Source organism: Diadema antillarum, unplaced genomic scaffold (genome assembly GCF_040938485.1).
Source record: "Diadema antillarum isolate AM-2024a unplaced genomic scaffold, OU_Dant_1.0 seq00001860_RagTag, whole genome shotgun sequence".
Lineage (NCBI taxonomy): Eukaryota > Metazoa > Echinodermata > Echinoidea > Diadematoida > Diadematidae > Diadema > Diadema antillarum.
Genome location: NW_027272531.1, coordinates 556,764 through 576,318, shown reverse-complemented (window position 1 = coordinate 576,318; position 19,555 = coordinate 556,764). Strand labels below are relative to the sequence as shown.

The 19,555-nt window shown below is 38.9% G+C and overlaps 1 protein-coding gene across 1 annotated transcript in view; it reads left to right on the top strand.

The window, feature by feature from the left end:
• Window positions 1–18,102, top strand: part of LOC139712813 (uncharacterized) — a 30,017-nt gene extending 11,915 nt beyond the window's left edge. The window contains exons 11-21 of the mRNA XM_071624605.1: window positions 525–617; window positions 944–1,025; window positions 2,164–2,412; window positions 3,303–3,404; window positions 4,651–4,761; window positions 5,232–5,345; window positions 6,373–6,463; window positions 7,130–7,347; window positions 8,567–8,651; window positions 9,829–10,033; window positions 18,075–18,102. Of these exons, the coding sequence (XP_071480706.1) occupies window positions 525–617; window positions 944–1,025; window positions 2,164–2,412; window positions 3,303–3,404; window positions 4,651–4,761; window positions 5,232–5,345; window positions 6,373–6,463; window positions 7,130–7,347; window positions 8,567–8,651; window positions 9,829–10,033; window positions 18,075–18,102 (1,378 nt within the window). The remainder of the gene's footprint in view (window positions 1–524; window positions 618–943; window positions 1,026–2,163; window positions 2,413–3,302; window positions 3,405–4,650; window positions 4,762–5,231; window positions 5,346–6,372; window positions 6,464–7,129; window positions 7,348–8,566; window positions 8,652–9,828; window positions 10,034–18,074) is intronic.
• The last annotated feature ends 1,453 nt before the right edge of the window (window positions 18,103–19,555 follow it).

Here is a 19,555-nt window from a genome sequence, read left to right as displayed (position 1 = left end):
GTTAATTGGAAATGTAATGTTATGTTACGGAATATGACTGGAATGTGTTTTCACGGAAAGACTAAGAAAGTCGTGGTAATAATCAAACTTGTTACGATAAAGTTGATCTCTGCGTCGAATGCCAATATTGGCCTATACTCTAGTCTATACTTCAGACTGTGGTCGAGTCTTTCTATCAACTGCGATTGCTTGTCGCGATATTTAAAGAATTCGTCGCCATCTAGAACAAACGCGGCACTTCATTATCACAAAAATGTCACAGACACACTAACGCAAACTTGTTGTCTTTCCACCACAGAATATTAGTTTGCGGCATTATCACCGCCCCATAAAACAACAAAAAGCAAACAATAAAAATTTTTCATCGCAATCATGGTTCACGTTAACGAAAACAGTACTGAGAATATAGGAGCCAGACTACGAGCAAACGAAGTGCGAAGTTCGGACACCTTTCGTTTTCACACGCGACAGCGTTGATGTCTGATACGATTGGATTAAAAGTTTGGGTGTTCGAACTCAGACAGATCAGTGATACCACAGCTCCGCTGCAATGACTACACGTGCCTTCTCGTTCTCCTTATTTCAGTGGTTTATTTCGCGTCAGCGAAATATGAAGGGTAAGTGTATTCGATAAATGGAATAAATTATCGTATTCTGAACATATATCTGTGTTTTCCAACCCTTTAACGTGTTTGTATACTTCATATCATAGGCTTAAGGCTCGGAGAAAAATATCCGTAACATCTTCTTCCATTTCCTCATCCCCCTGTGACACCCTTCCCATCCGCTTAGAATGACATAAAGCGATAATACTTTTTTCTCGAATCCTTTCCTCCTCCCCGACTCTCGCCCCCTCCTTCAACTTACCCTTGCATTTGTGTCTTTCTTTGTCACATTTAATGTTAATTTTTCAAACTGTTCTTAATCCTCTTGCTAATACCAGATACCAGGTGTGGCGGATAACGCCAACATCCAACGGTCACTCAGAATGGCTGGTCGACCTCCAATCGAAGAGCGGATATGATGTAGGTATTAACAGTGGTCAATCTGTTTATTTATAGTAAAAACAACAACAACAACAACAACAAAAAGAAACGATAAACTAACAAGCAGCAGCGTTACCCCCCCCCCCCCCCCCCCAAAAAAAGGACGCTTTTATTTCTGGTCTCGATGGTAGACGCATTGGTAGTAAACTCTCATGGGTCATTGACTTCTAGTTATAAATTCGATATAACATCCAACAAAATGCAGTGCCCTGCATTTTTTTTTCATGACGGGAAATGATATTACACCATTTTGTAAACATTTGTCTTCCCATGCAGTAACTCTGGAAAATTCCATCCATGAGTTATCCCGAGAGAACTATAATAGAGATTTGATCTGTAACGTATATAGGGCAGTTGGTCACCTGTCAATTTAAGAGTTTTCGTATGTAACATTCTATCATTTTATGTTACTTCTCTGTTGTGTGCTGAATATCTTCGCCAATCTATGGGCAGTATTTAGTCACAGTCTTGAGATGACTTCTACAAATATTGTGAGAAAATCAGCAGAGTTCCCGCGTGAGACTCAGCATCTTAGACAAACTGATAAAGATGTTACTTGGATAAGGGGTCTAATTAGTAGATCCGTGGCAGGTGTCTACTTCCCAGCAGAACATTTTCGCCTTTCTCACTGAAAAAAAGTTCGCGTGCAGTGTAATCAGACTGAAGTGGCTACTTTGTTACCAGCATTGTTGATATGCAAACATAATGATTTGCATATGAATATAATACTATATATATATATATATATATATATATATATATATATATATTACGGTATGTTATATCATATTGCATATATATTTTCATATCATGTAATATTATGCAATGTTACATTACATTATACCATATATTGAGATATTTTCAAATATGTTTTTATTCTAATTATCATGACAATGGAAATTCATGAATATTTAAGGCGTAGAGTCGGAGGAGATATCTAGCATGTCATGATTTTGTTTTCTGTTGTAAGTCTTTTTTTTCTGGATTTCGTCTTGTTATGTTCTTTTTGATTGTGTGTTTTAGATCTGCATTTACACATATTTTCGTGTGTTTTTTTTTTTCTCCCTCTATCTTTTTTTTTTTTAATACGGTGGTTTTTTTTTTTCGCTTACTGCAGCTCGATTTCTGGACGGACATTTCCCGGATACCCGGCCACCCCGTTGATATAATGGTATCGCCCAGCCGGCAAAGTCACCTTCGTCAACTGATGTCGCACTTGGATTTAAATTTTGACGTCATGATGGATGACGTCAGCAGTAGTGTGTCCAATCACATGTCTGCTATTCTCAAGAGGCGGGAGGAGAAGGGTGCTCCCAGCACTGCCCTCAACGATTTTAACTATTACGTGTACCACACTTACGACGAGGCAAGCTTTCCCGCTATTTACCCACTGTAGTCCATATATTGTGACCTGACATCAAAATGCACTATTAAAGTGATGAAACAAATGTAAAAGGATGTTCAAATATGTCGAAATGGAGCAGGAAAACTCTTCGCTTTTCTTTTCTTTCCAAGACATTAATATTTTCTGATTTCGTCATAAAAAGTTCACAATAATTGTTATCTCCAAGTGATGGAAGGATCAAAAAATACAATCCAGAACTCATTATTATACGAAACAAAACAAATACTTTGATACACGAACTCCCACGCAGCCAGAAAAAATAAAGCATGTAATCGTAGACCGGATATTTTATGAATACATTCGTATGTTTTTCATTTCTTCTTATTTTTTACAACCGGTTATTTCAAAGCCAAAATTCTAGAGATGAAAGGTTACAGGGCCCTTCTCAGACAAGAACAGGTCCGATCCATTATAAACATTGATATCAACACAGCACTAGAAGGTGAAAGATGGATATAGCAAGGTACTAATGGTACTGTCTCATAACCATCTGTTACTGTTTCAGCGCTTGGTTTGGATTGAAAAGGCTGATGGGCTGTGTTTTATATCTACACTGTCATACATTACAAAAATCAGAATAAAAACATAGACACTGAAAAAAAAAACATGAAGTGGTGACAATAATATATGCGTTCATAGTCGTTCTTTCTGCTGTCTTAATTGAATGCATCGCACGGAATACCACCAAACAATATATGTGTCCACCACCTGTGTGTTTTGTTTTTGTCTGTTTATGTTTCCAAATTATTCTATTCTCATTTTGAAGTCTAAAAGTAATAGGAAGCATAATGGAGAAAAAGAACAAAGAATTATTATCATTTTAACATCCATCGCCTTCCTATTATCCGTAGATTCAACAGTGGGTCACTGATATAGTTGCCGAGAATAGTGACATTCTCACCCCTTTCCTGCTGGGGCATTCTTACGAGGGACGGGAAATCAACGGATTCAAGGTGAGGATATATATGTACAATGTATATATATATTATATATATATATACATATATATATATATATATATATATTATATATAATATATATATTATATATATATCTGTGTGTGACGGAAGAATAACGGAAGAATTATATATATATATATATATATATATATATATATATATATATATATGTATATTGTAGATTCCACTGGTTTGAGACATTAATCAATTCAATTCAATTCAATTCATTTCAATAGTTTTGTTTAGTTCCATCATCAAAACAGAAAAAGAAAGCATGATTCAGGCAAGTGTCCTTAACAGATCACATTCAGACCATGGTATGATATTGTGATCCATTTACAGATAACATGATCTCGAGATCAAGGGTATGATTCTAAACTCGTATTGTGTAAACTGCTAAATAGGATACAGGGGAGCTCAAAAAGAAGGTATTTTCAGAGATCAACGGAGGAAAAACTAGGACTAATAATTACTAGGGTTTTTTTCATTTTCTCTGGAACTTACAGCCATCTGACGTTGTCTGACAAAGCCCAGAGACCAAAAAAAAAAAAAAAAAAAAAAAAGATGAAACCATTAGAAATTGAGAATGTTTGACAATCTAGAAAGCAGTATTCTCTTGACAGTGAGACATTAAGTGGCAATATTAAAAGTGTCAAAAGTAGGAAAAATGTCAAAGAAAACGGAAATTAAGTCTACATAGAATATTTGAAGGTCACTACCATCTTTTAATTCGCGCCGAACCTGCATTGACTCTACATGAACACTTTCATTGTTACATGTGACATCTTCTTTTTTTCGTCTCGCACTTTACACCAAGCAGACTGTACACCAGCATGTTGCTATGGCAACGAACAAGTAATTATATGATCTCGGGAAAGCATCAAAGAGCCATTGTTTTAAAACACCCTTTATACTTACATCAAGCAGAGTGTAGTTGCTGCGGTTTTAGAATAAATCCAAACTACAATGTATCTCGTCTTGTACACAGAATTCTATAATGTCCTTTTTTCCTGGCTCGAATTTTTATATCTTCTTCAGTCACTTACATTAAATGTAAACGTTACTTGATATGGTGAATTCAATTCTTGTTAGAGCTAGATAGAGATGTGGGGGGGGGGGGGGTGATGTCCAAAGTACGCTATTTCTGTGGAGGCCAACTATATATGCGACAACTAGATCACATTATATCTATACTCTTTTCACTAGTTTTGTACTAATCACTGTGCGCTTCCTTTCATAGATCCGTGGCACAGGAAGTACTGAAGAGAACCCACCTGCCGTGTGGTTTGAGGGCGGTATTCACGCCAGGGAGTGGATTTCTCCAGCCACAGTCATGGGCTTCACACAAAAGGTATAGCCTATTATGACCTATAAGAATAAGCTTTAATTTTTAGAAGTGAAGTCATATTAATCATCTATCGTTCATTAAATGGGCTGGGGTATAACTCATGCAGTATGTGTAGCATAGGAATGTAGGCCTACTATTCTATCAGAAATTTGGTGTAGACCTGCTTGTACAAATCATCGTTATTTGTAATAATCTTGTATTATTTGGATATGAAAAACATATGAAACAAAGATAAGATTGTATCTGCGTAAATAAATGATACAATGTACAAGATAAAAATTACTCTATATACGCTATACGGCACTGCTGTTGATTTGTATGAATCGTGTTTATTATTAATTTTAAATGATTAATATTACATTCTTATCAAAGGAGTTAATTCTCATAGATGATTATATAGGGTCGGTTGAAAATGGGAAAATGCTTGAAATAACTCATGTTGTTAGATTGACGCCATATACCCTTTCACTCAGCTAATTGATGACTACAGAGCGAATGATCAGCTGGTGGTCGATATGTTCGATAATATCGACTGGTACATCGTTCCGTCGCTGAACGTCGATGGATACGCATTCACATGGGAGGAGGTAACCTTTGACCCGTCTTTCCATTATCTTCATCTCATTCTTGCATCTCGAGAGTACACAACTAGCTCTCGTTCCTGCCTCACTGTTTACAAATTAAAAAAACAAAACAAAACATGGGCACAGAATAAAACACCGGAAGAAAAAGCTTGTGACGGATATTTTTTTTCTCATTTTACAGAGTTCAACACAATGGAAAATGACAAAATATTTGTTTGTTTTATTTCTATCTGAGAGGATGGCTGGATAGCCCATATTCAGCTGCAATAGCTGGTCTTCCATGGGGTCCAGTTGGATATATATGGCGGGACCACTTCACTGGGTTAAACACCCTGCTCTTTGTGATGAATAAATGAAGTGAGATCTTTTAGGTGCATTAGTTGTGACTCTCTCACACACGGGACACCCATTTTATGTCTTATCCGAGGGGCAGAGTCTTTTGCCTCCTACCAGAGGGGACGGTATGATTACACACAACATTGCTCAGTGGGTCGATCCCGGGAATCGAACCGGGGTCCTTTGGATCGTGAGGAGCTACCGACTGATCTAACTTACCGCCCTATGATCATCGACCGTGATGCCAGTACTATATAGCAGGAAAATTCTTGGCATTGTTTTCGCTATGATCGTAGAGCTATTTTTGCTGTCAAAACGTAGTAGTTAATTCATTTACGTGAAGCTGCAAACAGAAACACATCACGAATCATGCACTTACTTCTCATAATATAGAAGCAATTAAAGTTTAATAACAATGCAACAACAAAAATCTTCTACAAGAATTAAAGGAATATGGAAAACCGTGTTACCCCTATGACTTTCTAGAGCAGGGGACATGGTCCATTTGAAACCTTTGTGACTATATTTCAGTCTTCAATATTCGTTACAGCGTCATTATGACCATACGTATACCTGTTATAATAATTTGTCATCACACTCTCACTTTGTAGTTTGTAGTCAGTTTGTATAGTCATTAAGCAGGCTTCAATGTGGATTGTTGATTATGTGCATTTTCATTTTGAATTATTGACAGGACCGACTGTGGCGTAAAACTCGCACTCCTAATGAAAGATCCTCCTGCATTGGCACCGATGGTAACCGAAACTGGCCCTACGAGTGGGGAGGTAAACGAACATGTGTTCAACAAATTTTAGCCGTTTCCCCTCTGCTCTCACCATGCGTTTTCGGCTTCTGATTTTAGCGAGAATTCGACCAACAAGTTGTTTGCGCCAAGACAACTTATCAGTTGGAGAAATAATGAGAAATTCCGTTACAAGAGCCATAACACTAGAAAGTCACCGAAGAAAGTATCGTGAAATACAGATTTACAATTTTTTATTCCTAGGGCTCGTTATTCCAAATTAGTTTGCAATTCCGAAAATGAAATAAAGTTCGTTGTTCCGAACCTTCCTTAATTGAAAAAAAAAAAGATGAAAAGGGGGTTCGTTCATTCGAAGATTTATTTTTGGACTAAAGAACCTTCGGAATACACTGTAACGCCACCACAGTGTTCAGATTTAACAAACCCTGGATACATTTTATTTCATTTTCTGTTTCTGCTTAACGAACATCTACCGCATTCGGAATTGTGTGTTTCGAAATAACGAACTTTCGGAATAACGAATTGCGGAAATCCCGAAATGCAGGCCTCCGTTGAAGGCAAAGTAATCAATCATCTTTCTTCACGGCATAGTCATGATATACAGAGAATGTATCTACCTGTATAATAGCCCCTTGTTTCAGTCATCCTCTCTGTATACGGTATTCCCGTTTTCTTCCGCTGCATCCAGGCGTGGGTACGAGTCCCTGGGCGTGTTCAGACATCTACCATGGATCAAATGCTCTGTCGGAGGTCGAGATCTGGGCGGTGGTCAACTTCCTCAGGGAGAAAAAGGCCCAGGGCCAGGACTTCAAGCTCTTCATCGATTGGCACAGCTACACGCAAATTATCATCGCCCCGTGGTCGTACACCGAAACGAACTATCGCACAGACGATTACGATGCGCAGGTGACTGTCTGTTTCGACGGTTCCAATGTTTGTTTGTTTCTTTCTTTCTTTTGTAACAGTGTATTGTGGTTACTGCTTCTTTTACAATTATGATATTTGTTTATTAATTCTGCGATTGGTTCTGGACGTCACTTACTCATGGTAAAGATTGTTAGTCTATCTGTGGGTGGTATTAAAGGCACTCAATCGTGGCGAGTGGTTTGTACGGCACGGAGACGAACGCAACACGCTGCCTCCCCCATTCTGTATCAAATGTAGTGACCCCCGAATGAGAATAGCGCTGGTTCAATGGGTCAGCGAACAACACGCTAGACTACAAGAGCTCTGTGCTACAAATCTCCTAACCCAAAACGGCTGTCCGAGCGAGCCACGAGAGCTTCCGAATGGACGCACACTCTCAGCTCAGTGCGCATGCGCATGAAGAGAGGCCAAAAGAGCCACGCGCCTTCTGGCCTCTCTCTTCCAATCACCGCAGCTCGCGGTGACAATGTTTATGTATGATGCGTACACACACACGCACACACACACACGTGTCTCAGTGGCAGTATTGTCCCACACGTTTATGGATATAGCACCGAGTCTGACATTGCGCAATTGCATGCACAAACTTCGGTCGTTCGGAGTTTACGTATGCCATAAGGGATGACGATCGTATGCCTTTAAGGTCTATTGCAGCCATTTTCTAGTATAATCAGGAATCATGAGTAAGGGGGAAAATGGCCGATTCCTCAACTTGATGGGCGTTTTCTTTGTCAGTTATCAAGTTAAAAATTACGTGCGTTCCTCTCACATTTTTGACTTTCCTTGAAGTACTCTTTGTGCAAACAAAAATATTTGACGAAAACTCTTTCTCCAAAATGTGTGCGTATAAGTATGCACGTGTATGTCTTCATTGTTGTTGTTTTTTTCACCGCTCACAGGCAAAAGAGAAAATGAATAAATAGATTGAATCCGTTGTCTGGTCACGTGACTCTCCTTTCCTCCTTGTAACTTAACAAAAAACGAAATCCCGACGGCTGCTATAAAATGACAGTGTGAAACTTTGAGGATATTATGAAATTTGTAGAAGTGCAAACAATACATAAAATAGAAGTACACTTTGTTGGCTTTCGTACAATGCGATGAATCTGTATAAGTTTTTGTTTGTTTTGTTTAGTTTTTTTTTTTTAAGAAATAGTCATTCACTTCAGCCTCGTCATAATCATGATACTTTGTACAGATGGCCATGGCAGCAAGTATGTCTTCCGCTATCTTTGATGTACACGGCATGACCTACCGGTATGGTGCAGGGAATGACATTTCGTGTGAGTATTCGTGTGTTTTTGTCTTTGTCCTTGTCGATGATGATAATGATGATGACGATGATAGTAATTTTGTTGTAGTTGATGCGGTTTCCCTTAATTTTGTCTTGTCCTTTTCAGTGTTTTTCGATATTTGAAGAGTGATAATAATCATTTACGTTGACCTCAAAACTTTACCTTTATCTACTTATGTCTGGCGGAAATGTGCGAATAATTTACATACATGAAGGGAAATATTGACTTCAGCGTTAATGTGACCATCTACATGTAAATGATGCCAAAGTGAACCTTGAGCAGGGATTTTTAAAAATGAAACGATTCCAAAATAACCTAATGTTAGACCTATAGTGAACTAATGTAAAGTTTTCAAAAGCAACGAATTCGTAGTTTGTAAAACACCTGAAGTACTTTTAGGATTTTGTTGGCACTTGATTTATGAAAAAAAAAGAAAATCCAACAGCAAAGCAATCAATATGATAGGGTACCATTTTTGTCTGATAGAAACAATAGAGCGACTGTCATAATTTTTATAGAAGCGAAAACTAGCATGCCGAAATTGTGTAGTAGCTCCATGGACTGAGTTTGTCTACACCGTGTACAGTTAGAATTGTTTTTCAATTACACATTAAGACAATGATTGAAAAAAAAAAATAATAATGTCTGACGCCATCTGACGGTGGAGCTTTTGATTATAACCTTATTCGTCGTCAAGACGACTCGCACCAGTAAAAACTTCCTCGCAGAAGCAGGAGGAAACTCACGCGTTTCAGAAACAGTGTTAATCAACTTGTTGCACATCAGTCCTGAAATATAAAAAGGCTTTGTTGTTGTTGTTGTTGTTGTTGTTGTTGTTGTTGTTGTTGTTGTAGCTTTTCTGCTGCTTTAATTCAACTCTGGAAGACAACGCGTTTTATGCATTTTCAGTAATGTGTGTTGTGAATCACACAACTTTGAGATGAGCATATTCTTTAAACGAACGGTGTGATAAGGGAGGTTCCAGTTTGTTTTGTTTTGAAATATGCTTTTCTTACACCCATCTGCCGGGTGCAAGAATTGGAAAGAATGCACCAAATTCGTGTCGAAGGACAAGGGAAAGCACTATAAAGTAAATGCCGTGAAGTGGCGATAGGTATTATGAATGAACGGTTACGACCAATGCCATTTGAACATCCGTTCGTAGATCCAGCTGCCGGGTCCAGCAAGGACTGGGGATATGGCGACTTTGATCCGCTAGGTGAGGACACCGACGGGGGACTTGGCGCCAGGTACGCGTACACGGTGGAGCTGCGAGACACTGGGGACTACGGCTTTTTGCTTCCAGAAGACCAGATTCAGCCAACCATTGAAGAGATTCATGCTGCAGTGCGCGCCATTGGCAATCACTTGTTACAGTACGACGTCTAGAGGGACTTGTCCTAAACATTCATTCTCCGCTTGAACCTAATCATAAGAAATTTCATCTTTTTATGTCCTTTTGCATTCAGGACTTTACTCCTCACTTTCTCTTTCATTTTCTGGCACTACCTTCTGCTTTTACACCTAAGTAGAATTGAGTTTCGTTCATTTATCAGTGTCATATTGGGCGTAATATGTTTTTGCTGCTGTAGGTTTTTTTTTCATCTTTGTAGCGTTGGTAAGCGTTGGTGCATATCTTTTTTTTTCTTTGACATGTTGTTTATGTCCTTATCTTTTCTTTCCATTGCGGGAAAGCTATCTATAGAAGCCAAATCAACTTCATCCTAAACTTATGATATTCAACGTCCATGATTATTATTGAATGATGGCAGCGCGTCTGCTCTGCACTGCTCCAGCGCTTTGCATTTACCCGAACAGGTTTTTTAATCAGACTTCGCACATTTCAATACAGTATGAATGCCAAGGAAATAAAAGAGCTGTCGTCCCAGGCACTACCAGGAAAGAAAATAATTTGTTGTGTATTTTTTCTATTTTTCCAGTCTAAAATCATGGCGAGAAACGATTCTTTATTTTCTGTGGCAATACTTTTTAACATATGAATTACCGTAGGAAAAAGCTTGACGTTTGGTGTCACCATGCAGTCTGTTCAAAAGCCAAAAAAAAAAGGAAAATAAATCCCAAAACGAATTAACTTTTCCCAATTCTACCTTTGGCAAGTCGCTTCCTTCCTCATTAGTTTATTGGTATACCTTCCCCTACTGGAGGAAATACCGACAAAACAGGGAACTGTGTGAAAGAATAAAAGAATCTGAATAATTTCACGAGAATGCCTGGCGTCATTTAGTGGCGTATAGTCTGTCGTGACCTCAATGTGTATTCACACAATTCAGGTATAGAGACGATTCAATAAACTTCTCCGTCATAAAGATCTTGACTTGCATTTCCTTGATTTCACTGCAGTTTATGAGGTTCTTAAGATGCATACGAAACAATAAAAGCGCTGAAGGGCGCCATGGAAAGCGGCGTAAATTGCAAATTTTAGTCTAAATGCTGTCAGAGACAGCTATGGAAATGTAATGCGGGTGGATTCGTGATACAAGACTAGTGATTTGTAGAATCGTGATGGTAGTAGCAGGAACATGGAAGGCAAGAGCCTCGAGGGGGGATGAGAAAGAACCAGAAGAGATTACATCGGAGATGGTAGTTGATGGCGAAAAATCTGTCTTATCGATTATATCAGAGTAAATATATCTGTGTATGTGTGTGTGTGTGTGTGTTTGTGTGTGTGATTGTGTGTGTGTGCGTATCTGCGCGATCAAAATGGGATTTCAGAACTCGAGAGATATCGAACAAAAAGGAAAATCTCATGACATTATTTGTTGTAATCACGTCTTTATTGCTAAACAAAGCAAAACGAAGGATTATTGGCATAGATACCAAGTCCATGGTCCTATCCTTTACACATGGCAGGTAATGGTACAATTACGAATACTATAACAATGAACAAGTTCCAGTACAGCTATATTTACAACAAATTTTGATGATTGATTGACAACAATCACATAAGATCTAATTAACCACCGTACACTTCCCCATGCAGTACACATATTACATATCTGATTGCACTAATTTCTACATTTTTTCCTGGAAATATGTTACGTTATTTTTAAGTGTTTAAATGCCTATAGCCAATAAAACATTTTGTCCAGGATACATAGTACATTTTCTAAATATCAAGTGTCAGCCAAATAGATCATTATATTTGTCCAGGATACATACATTTCCAAGTATACAAGCGTCAAGTCAATCCAATTATACTAATTTATCAATTTTTTAGAATAAGTGGAAAATATATTGATTTTCCTGTTATCTAAAAGACACTTTATTGGCCAGTTCTCCTTTTTAAATTTCTCAGGAGTCCAATGAGGAAGAGAGAGAGAAGAAGAAGAAGAAGAAGAAAGAAATCAACTCTTCAAAAGAAATTTCGGGTGCGATGTCAAAAACCACCCCCCCCCCCCCATCCTTGACTCTTCTTAAAGTTTCTTAACCATGTTAACATCTGACCATGGGTTTTAGAAGGGAGACCAGGGGGGTGTTTCATCAAGTTAGTCAGCGCTGACAAGTTGTCAGTCTCTGACAATCACCATAGTAACAGTCAGTGACCAGAGCATCTCAGCCAATCAAAACCAAGGATTTTGCTGAAATTGTCAGCGCTGACAACTTGTCAGCTTGACTAAATTGATGAAAAGGGTCCAGAACGTTCCAAAACAAACAAACCAGCAAACACATTACTACGACGTCCCGAAGCAAGGTCGACAATGCACGCTGCACGACGGACGCCGAACAGGTAACCGTCACCTTTGACATTTATAGCTGAGATATTCATTTTTTTTTTCAGATCTAAGATGCATGCTTTGACGTTTAAGACATGCTGAACTTTTGAGATATGTTTAACGTTTGAGATAATTATGCTTAGACATCGCTTGACTTTTGTTTAAAGTTATTATTTCATTCCATTATACCTTCGCTGGCATAAAAGCTTTATCAAACTACGATCTGAAAACGTGATATTTGCAGACTGCTATATCTTCAGATTACATACTATGACAAGAAATGGAGAGTTCAAGGACTTGCGTTTCATCACAAAAACTCTATTAGGTCACATTTAATATAGTGTTATCTGACATTTTTTATGTGAGTTACCTCTGATTTTTAACAAACTACCGATATTTTTTTTCAACCAGATTGGCAATATTCTTTAAAGGGGATGGCTAGTAACTGATGAGTGGGAATCAGTGGGAATGCTGGGAGATGATTGTTTAATGTTTCCAGGTTAGCATGCCAGTACAGTGACGGGGCGATTAAACTGCACATTACTCGAATATGAGACCATTCTGAAGCAAAGAACTTTCACACAACAATAGATATATTATAATGTACTTTTAAATGAATCCCACAAGGATTGGAACAATCATCCCCCAGCATTCCCACTGATTCCCACTGATCAGCTACTAGCCATTCCCTATAAATGCTATTTCATCATAATCCTTATGATCTTTTTTTAATTCGATGTCCATGAGGAATTGATTGATCAAAGGTGTATTTATGCTATGCGTCGACATATAACACCTCAAACTGCACATTAACGCAGTCCACAAAACGTTGGATCTTAAGATAAAATATTTCTAGCAATATGGGATATTTTCTCATGTAAACCACCTCGGTGTCGTTGGGCCAATTCGATCCGCTGCCACACGAAAGAACCTGGAAAATAAACAATGAGACATCACTTTCAATGAGAAATACTGGTTGTCGGTTGTATTAAAAAAAAGGTCGAATTTCAAGACGCACATTAGTCTGTCGCAGTTCATGTTGCAGTAGTGAAAAGTGGTGTTGGAAGTGTATAGAGTCCTTGTGTTGTAGTATACTTTATCAGTATGTTTCTATCGCGCAATTTTGGCTATGGGACCTGAGTTAAATTGTATATCTGTTTTCTTTATTTGCTCAGGTCGCTTTGTATTATTTTAACTGAGTTAGGTATTTTAGTTTACAAAAAATCCTTCCAAAGTTCCAAGTGCAGTGAATAGGTGTAATTCAATGTGATTCTCCCTTTGCAAGTGACAATAGACCAATAACGCGCTCTTTACTTTCTCATTATTTTGTTATTATTGTTTTGGGCAATAATTGCCAATTTACAATTGATACTTGTCCCACATAGCAGCATACAGTGAAAAGCTATTTGAATTCTATTCTCATTTTCTTAAATGCTATTTGAATTTCATTGTCATTGCCCTGTTACAGGTGGAACGTACAGCTTTCTAACTATCGTGTTTGTCCAAGGATACTCACACCCCCCCCTTCCATCCCTATTAAAGAAAATCCAAACCCAAAGAGAAAAATTTGGATTAAGTGAAATTAGCAATATTAGTAAAACACAACAGTGAAAGTTTGAGGAAAATCGGACGATCGATGCAAAAGTTATGAATTTTGGGGTTTTGGTGTTGAAACCGCTGGATGAGGACTCTATACTATTCATGACGTATGTGTGGACAACAATACAAAGAAAATATAAAGATAATTCCACGAAAATTCACTTTTCCAGCATAATGAAAGAGCACTTGACTAACCGCTTTCAGAAAGCAGTGGGAATAATCGCTACCCTTTCCTATGCTAGTTTCAAGTTGATGGAATGTGTAGTTTTCTGAAAAATTAATTTTTGTCGAATCCAAATTGAGAATGCGAGCCCAAGAGCGAGCCTCAGCCTCAGCCTCAGCTCACGGGCGACTTTTTGACTGAAAAAAAAAATGCCTCCCTAAAAATATTGGAGGGAGCAAGCACATGATTCCCGAGATGAGAAGATTTTCTTGCTTTTTTGAAAGAAAACTGTCCAAATATTTCATCCAAGGCAGTGGCAGATCCAGAGGGGGGCGCAACCGGCGCACGCCCCCCTTTATTTTTCGTTCTACAAAAGAAATAAAAAGAAAAAAATGAAATGAAACCCGGAAGTGGCACCAGAAATATTAGTTGCGCCCCCTCTTTACAGAATTCCTGGATCCGCCCCTGCAAGGTGTGCACAAGGTTGCTGAATTTCAATTCTAAAAATGCAAAATCCCTCTCGTGTGGGAGGGAGATACCCTTTCCCACACCCTCCCCCGTTCGGTCTATTTTTCCACTTAACACACCTCGGATTGACAGATTTGATGTTTCATCAAAAGTGTAAGCCAGATCTGTCCCTTCACTTAGAAAAAAAAATGCAAAAGTTCCGTCGGGTTGGAGGGGTTCAGTTAACCCTTTCCCTCTTGCAACTCTCTTCATATTATTAGCACACTCAAAGTCTAGGGGGATTGAGAACTTCCCAAATTCCAAATGTCTTTATGAGCTATTTTCATTCGAATTCTAAAAATGCAAAAGCTTCCTCGTTTGCAGGAGCATCAATCCCGGAGGACAAGGGGGCAAAGATGTCATTTTGTCCACCTATAATTCTCGAACTGAGGAAAATTTTCTTTCTATTTTGATAAACGACTGTCCAAATATTTCACTCATTGTGCAACGGATTGTTGAATTTCAATTCTGAAAATGCAAAATCTCCGTCGCGTGGGAGGGGATACCCCTCCCACACGCTCCCCGTTAGGTCTCCATCCACACACTTCTAGCAAACTTGAGGGATTGACAAATTTCAGAATATTTCATCAAAAAGCATGTTCGATATAGATCTGTCACTTGAATTAGAATATATTCAAAACTTCCCTCATCCCCTGCTCGATTCTTACCCCCAAATTAAGACTCGACACATTTGGGGACTGACAGTTTTTCGGAATATTCCACAGAAGTGTGCATCAGAACGTTCTATTTCAAGTCTAAAAATGCAAAAGCTCCGCCGTGTGGGAAGGGGCTACCCCTCCAACACCCTCCCCCTGTCAACTCCCATGTATCACTCTGCCTACACAGTGATGTCGCTCACGTGAAGCAAGAGATGAGATGTTGCGTTTTTGTTTGTTTATTTTTTGTTTGTTTGTTTTTCTTTTGCTTGGAAAAAATGCCACTAAATTCACGAGAAGTATGCACCAGAACGTTGAATTTCAGGTGTGAAAATGCCCCCCCCCGTATGTATCAGTGTGTGTGTGTGTGTGTGTGTGTGTGTGTGTCGCTGCGTGTATGTATGGCAGTAAGTGTTTAATTAAACCATGGCTAATTTTCAGTTCCATACGTAAAGTACATGTAAACTTCCTGTGACAATTCGTATCCAATACAATCAATGTACTAAATTAGATACAAAGATAATGTCTCTAAGTATGATGTTTGAAATACAATACTCTACCAAGTGTGCACCAGATCGCACAATATCACATCCCAAATTATGTGTACATTGTAAAGGCTATATGTATGACACCAGCAATGTATGTATAGATGAATAAATGTATAGTGTATATGCATATACGTGATGATACAGGAACCAATATATCAAAGTGAAAAAAAAAAAATCTCGCAGGTTACATTAAGTGTCAGAACGCACCCCCCCCCCCCCCCCCCCTTGGAAAAAGCCGGTGACGCCCCGATATGTTCTACTGGTGATGATGCCTTCACTCAACCCACATTTCTCTTTGGGTTTGGGTTTCCTTTAATGCTGCATACAGTAAAATTGGTGCCTTGCAAACTGCTTTTCTCTCCCCCCCCCCCCCCCGCGATATTCACTCAGTGGTGTTAGAGGTGTACTCCTCTTGTCTACACAGTAGGCCTATAGCCAGGGTGATCGGCGTACCGACGACTGAGAACCACAGCTCGACTTAGCAAAACCCAAACCGGTGGTAGACTGCTCGATGACGGTATATGTATTTGTGCATTTTCCGCGTGACCGAATGACAATCCCAATCACGTTTGTTTCCCTGGTAAATAAGATCTGAAAAGAGAATAAAGCAGTCGTCATCCCCTAATCATACTCATATTTGCAACCAAGCACACATAGGCCCTACTGCACAATGTACAAGTTTTACGAAAATGGGTCACAAATATTAGAAACTTCATAAATAATCTGTAGAGGTGCACTATTTTTCTTAAAGAGATATTAGCGAGCTTAATATCTACGACGCGAACGCTAAGACCACGCTAATTAAGCCAAAAAACAGTGTTTTGCGCGTGCACGAGACAGCTGTTTACATTCATTCATTAATTTCATTTATTTCATTCCTTCTTTCTTTTTCGTCAAACACAACATGAAATGAATCAGAAGACATAACATTGGCATGTATTCGACTTTACATGGTAGATAATGGTTAATAAATACGAAATTATACATGCACATCGGCAAAATACAAAGTTATGTTTGGAGGGAAAATGTTCACTGAAAAGCATGCTTGTAAATTGTGAACCACTCAAAGGATTCTTATGAATACATTAAACTTTTTTAAAACAAAGACAGGAGAGAAGAAGACAGGACAGAACAAGACAGTAGAAACACAACAACTTCACATGACTTTACAGTAGGGTATACCATGACAGTAATAAAACACAAAAGAATAATGGAAAGAAAGGAGAGAAAGAAAAAGGAAATGAAAGGAAAAGCCAACACGCTGAACATCGGGATCAGAAGAGGGAATTGAGGTGCTGAACAGCGGGATCAGAAGAGGGAATTGAGGTGTTTCAGCTCGATCAGCCGAGCAAAGTTTATACAAATAAGATAATGTAAAAAATACACAATGATGAAATCAATGATTGACGATGAACCCTTAGGCTGTAAAGACCAGCTAAGTAATGAATCGTATATATCTTAATATGAGTTCAACAAAAAAAAAAATTAACTTACGCTTAAACGAATTCAAAGATAAAGAATTTGTTATATCACAACTTTGGCCAACCCTGGAGGCTGCGTTATCTCAGGGTTCGCGTCGCAGATCTAAAGCTCGCTGATATTAGTTGAAACCACTCAATGATAATTCATACTATAGATCAGGTGATGACGTAATCACTCAACGCTCAACACTCAACAGAACCTACTGGATAGAGTGTTCCTTCTACAAAAGAAAGCTCTCTGTGTCATCTGTTATCCTTCCATACCCTCCCACTCAAATTTGTTATTTGCCTCTAATAAGCGGCTAACAATGAAAGATTTGTTTTTATTTGATTTTGGGCAATTTATGTATATGTACAGCAACAATTCACTACCGTCCGTTTTCGATTATATGTTTCTAAGAAATCAATCATTTCACGAGTATCCCACTCGACGTTCCAACGAATTTCATTTACCTCTTTTACGAACGGTTTTTGCTAAGAACACACATTATTATTACCTCCGCCAAGGGAGGAGGAGGTTATTTTTTCGTTACCGTTGGTTTATGTGTTTGTGTGTTTGTCCTTGTGCAAAATAACTCAAAAGGTAGTTAACGGATTTGGATGAAACTTGCAGGAAAGATTTAAAATGATACAAGTAACAGATGATCAAATTTTGGTATATAGTGATCCGAGAATTTTTTGGGAATTTATGAAGGATTTTTTAAAAAATATTTTGGCAAGTAGGGTCAATGAACTTGGGAGTTCAGGCTAAGCGTATTTGAGGTTTGCATCCGCGCACTAAAGTGCGTGCAGTAGTTTCTATTATAAAATGGATTCAAGAATGTAGCCAATAGGAAGCGCTGAAATGAGTCACGTGTCCTTTGGTTATTCTAGTCCCATTGCACTGCGTGTTAAATCCTATTGCCGATCGTCTGTGCGCGCGGCGGCTCCTTTGAATTGCATGCATACGCGCTGTCAATCCTGTAAACAACTTCTAGTTCGGGCTGCCGGCCGGCCGGCCTTTCTTCCCTTGTGCATAACATGTGTGGCGTACGTATACTCTTATACGTACAGTACAGTAGACCAAGCGTTGTGGGACCGGACGCGTACATGGAGTCACTTTGAAGGGCAAATCCAACGATTTAGCAGGTTAATTCTCACGCCGTTTTCAGAGTACATGTATGTTGTCTAGTAGGCCTATATGAGGAGTCTATATCAAGTCTTTAAGGTAAAGGGTGCATATTCTATGTAAAATAAGTAAGTTTTCATGCGGGAACTTAAGTGTCCGGAAACCCAACCCCCCATCATACTTATATGTGCGGGATTTCCGAGTGCGACGTGCGTAAATGTTTGGGACGAACATCTTCGGACGTCTTGACCCACAAAGGTACGTGAAAAACGCTGAAAAATGCTGTTAGTTTTCGAATTTTCGACCCATTTTGTAAAACAAATGATGCACCGGATTATTTCGTGGCGTTAGTGGAGATGCAGCTCACTCTCGGGTATTTACAATGTAGTGCAACATGCACTCGGCTTCCCCTTGTGCATGTTTCACAATTGTAAATACCCTCGAGTGCGCACTAACGCACTCTATCCTGTGCATCATTTGTATATTATAAAGTGGGTTCGAGAATGTAACCAATTGGAAGCGCTGAAATGAGTCACGTGTGCGTTCATGATTTCTTACTATTGCACGGCCGTGCAAAAAAGCGTAAAGTCACAGACGTCAGAATGTTTACACTAGCAGTGCACACTCAATCAGTTGTTACAAGTGCGTCGCGCGCTACTTTAAGCACTGTCAATCCTGTAAACAACTTCTAGTTCGGGCTGCCAGCCGACTTTTCTTGTGCATAACATGTGGCGTACGTATACGCTTATACGTACAGTACTTAACATGTGCGGGATTTCCGAGTGCGACGTGCGTAAATGTTTGGGACGAACATCTTCGGACATCTTGACTTTTGAACGAGTGCTACATGTAGCTGACTGGTATTGACCCACAAAGGTACATGAAAAATGCTGTTAGTTTTCGACCCATTTTATAAATCAAATAATACACAGGTTTGAGTTCGTGACGTTAGTGGAGATGCAGCTCACTCTCGGGTATTTACAATGTAGTGCAACATGCACTCAGCTTCGCCTCGTGCATGTTTCACAATTATAAATACCCTCGAGTGCGCTACATCTCCACTAACGCACTCTCACCTGAGTATTATTTGTATATT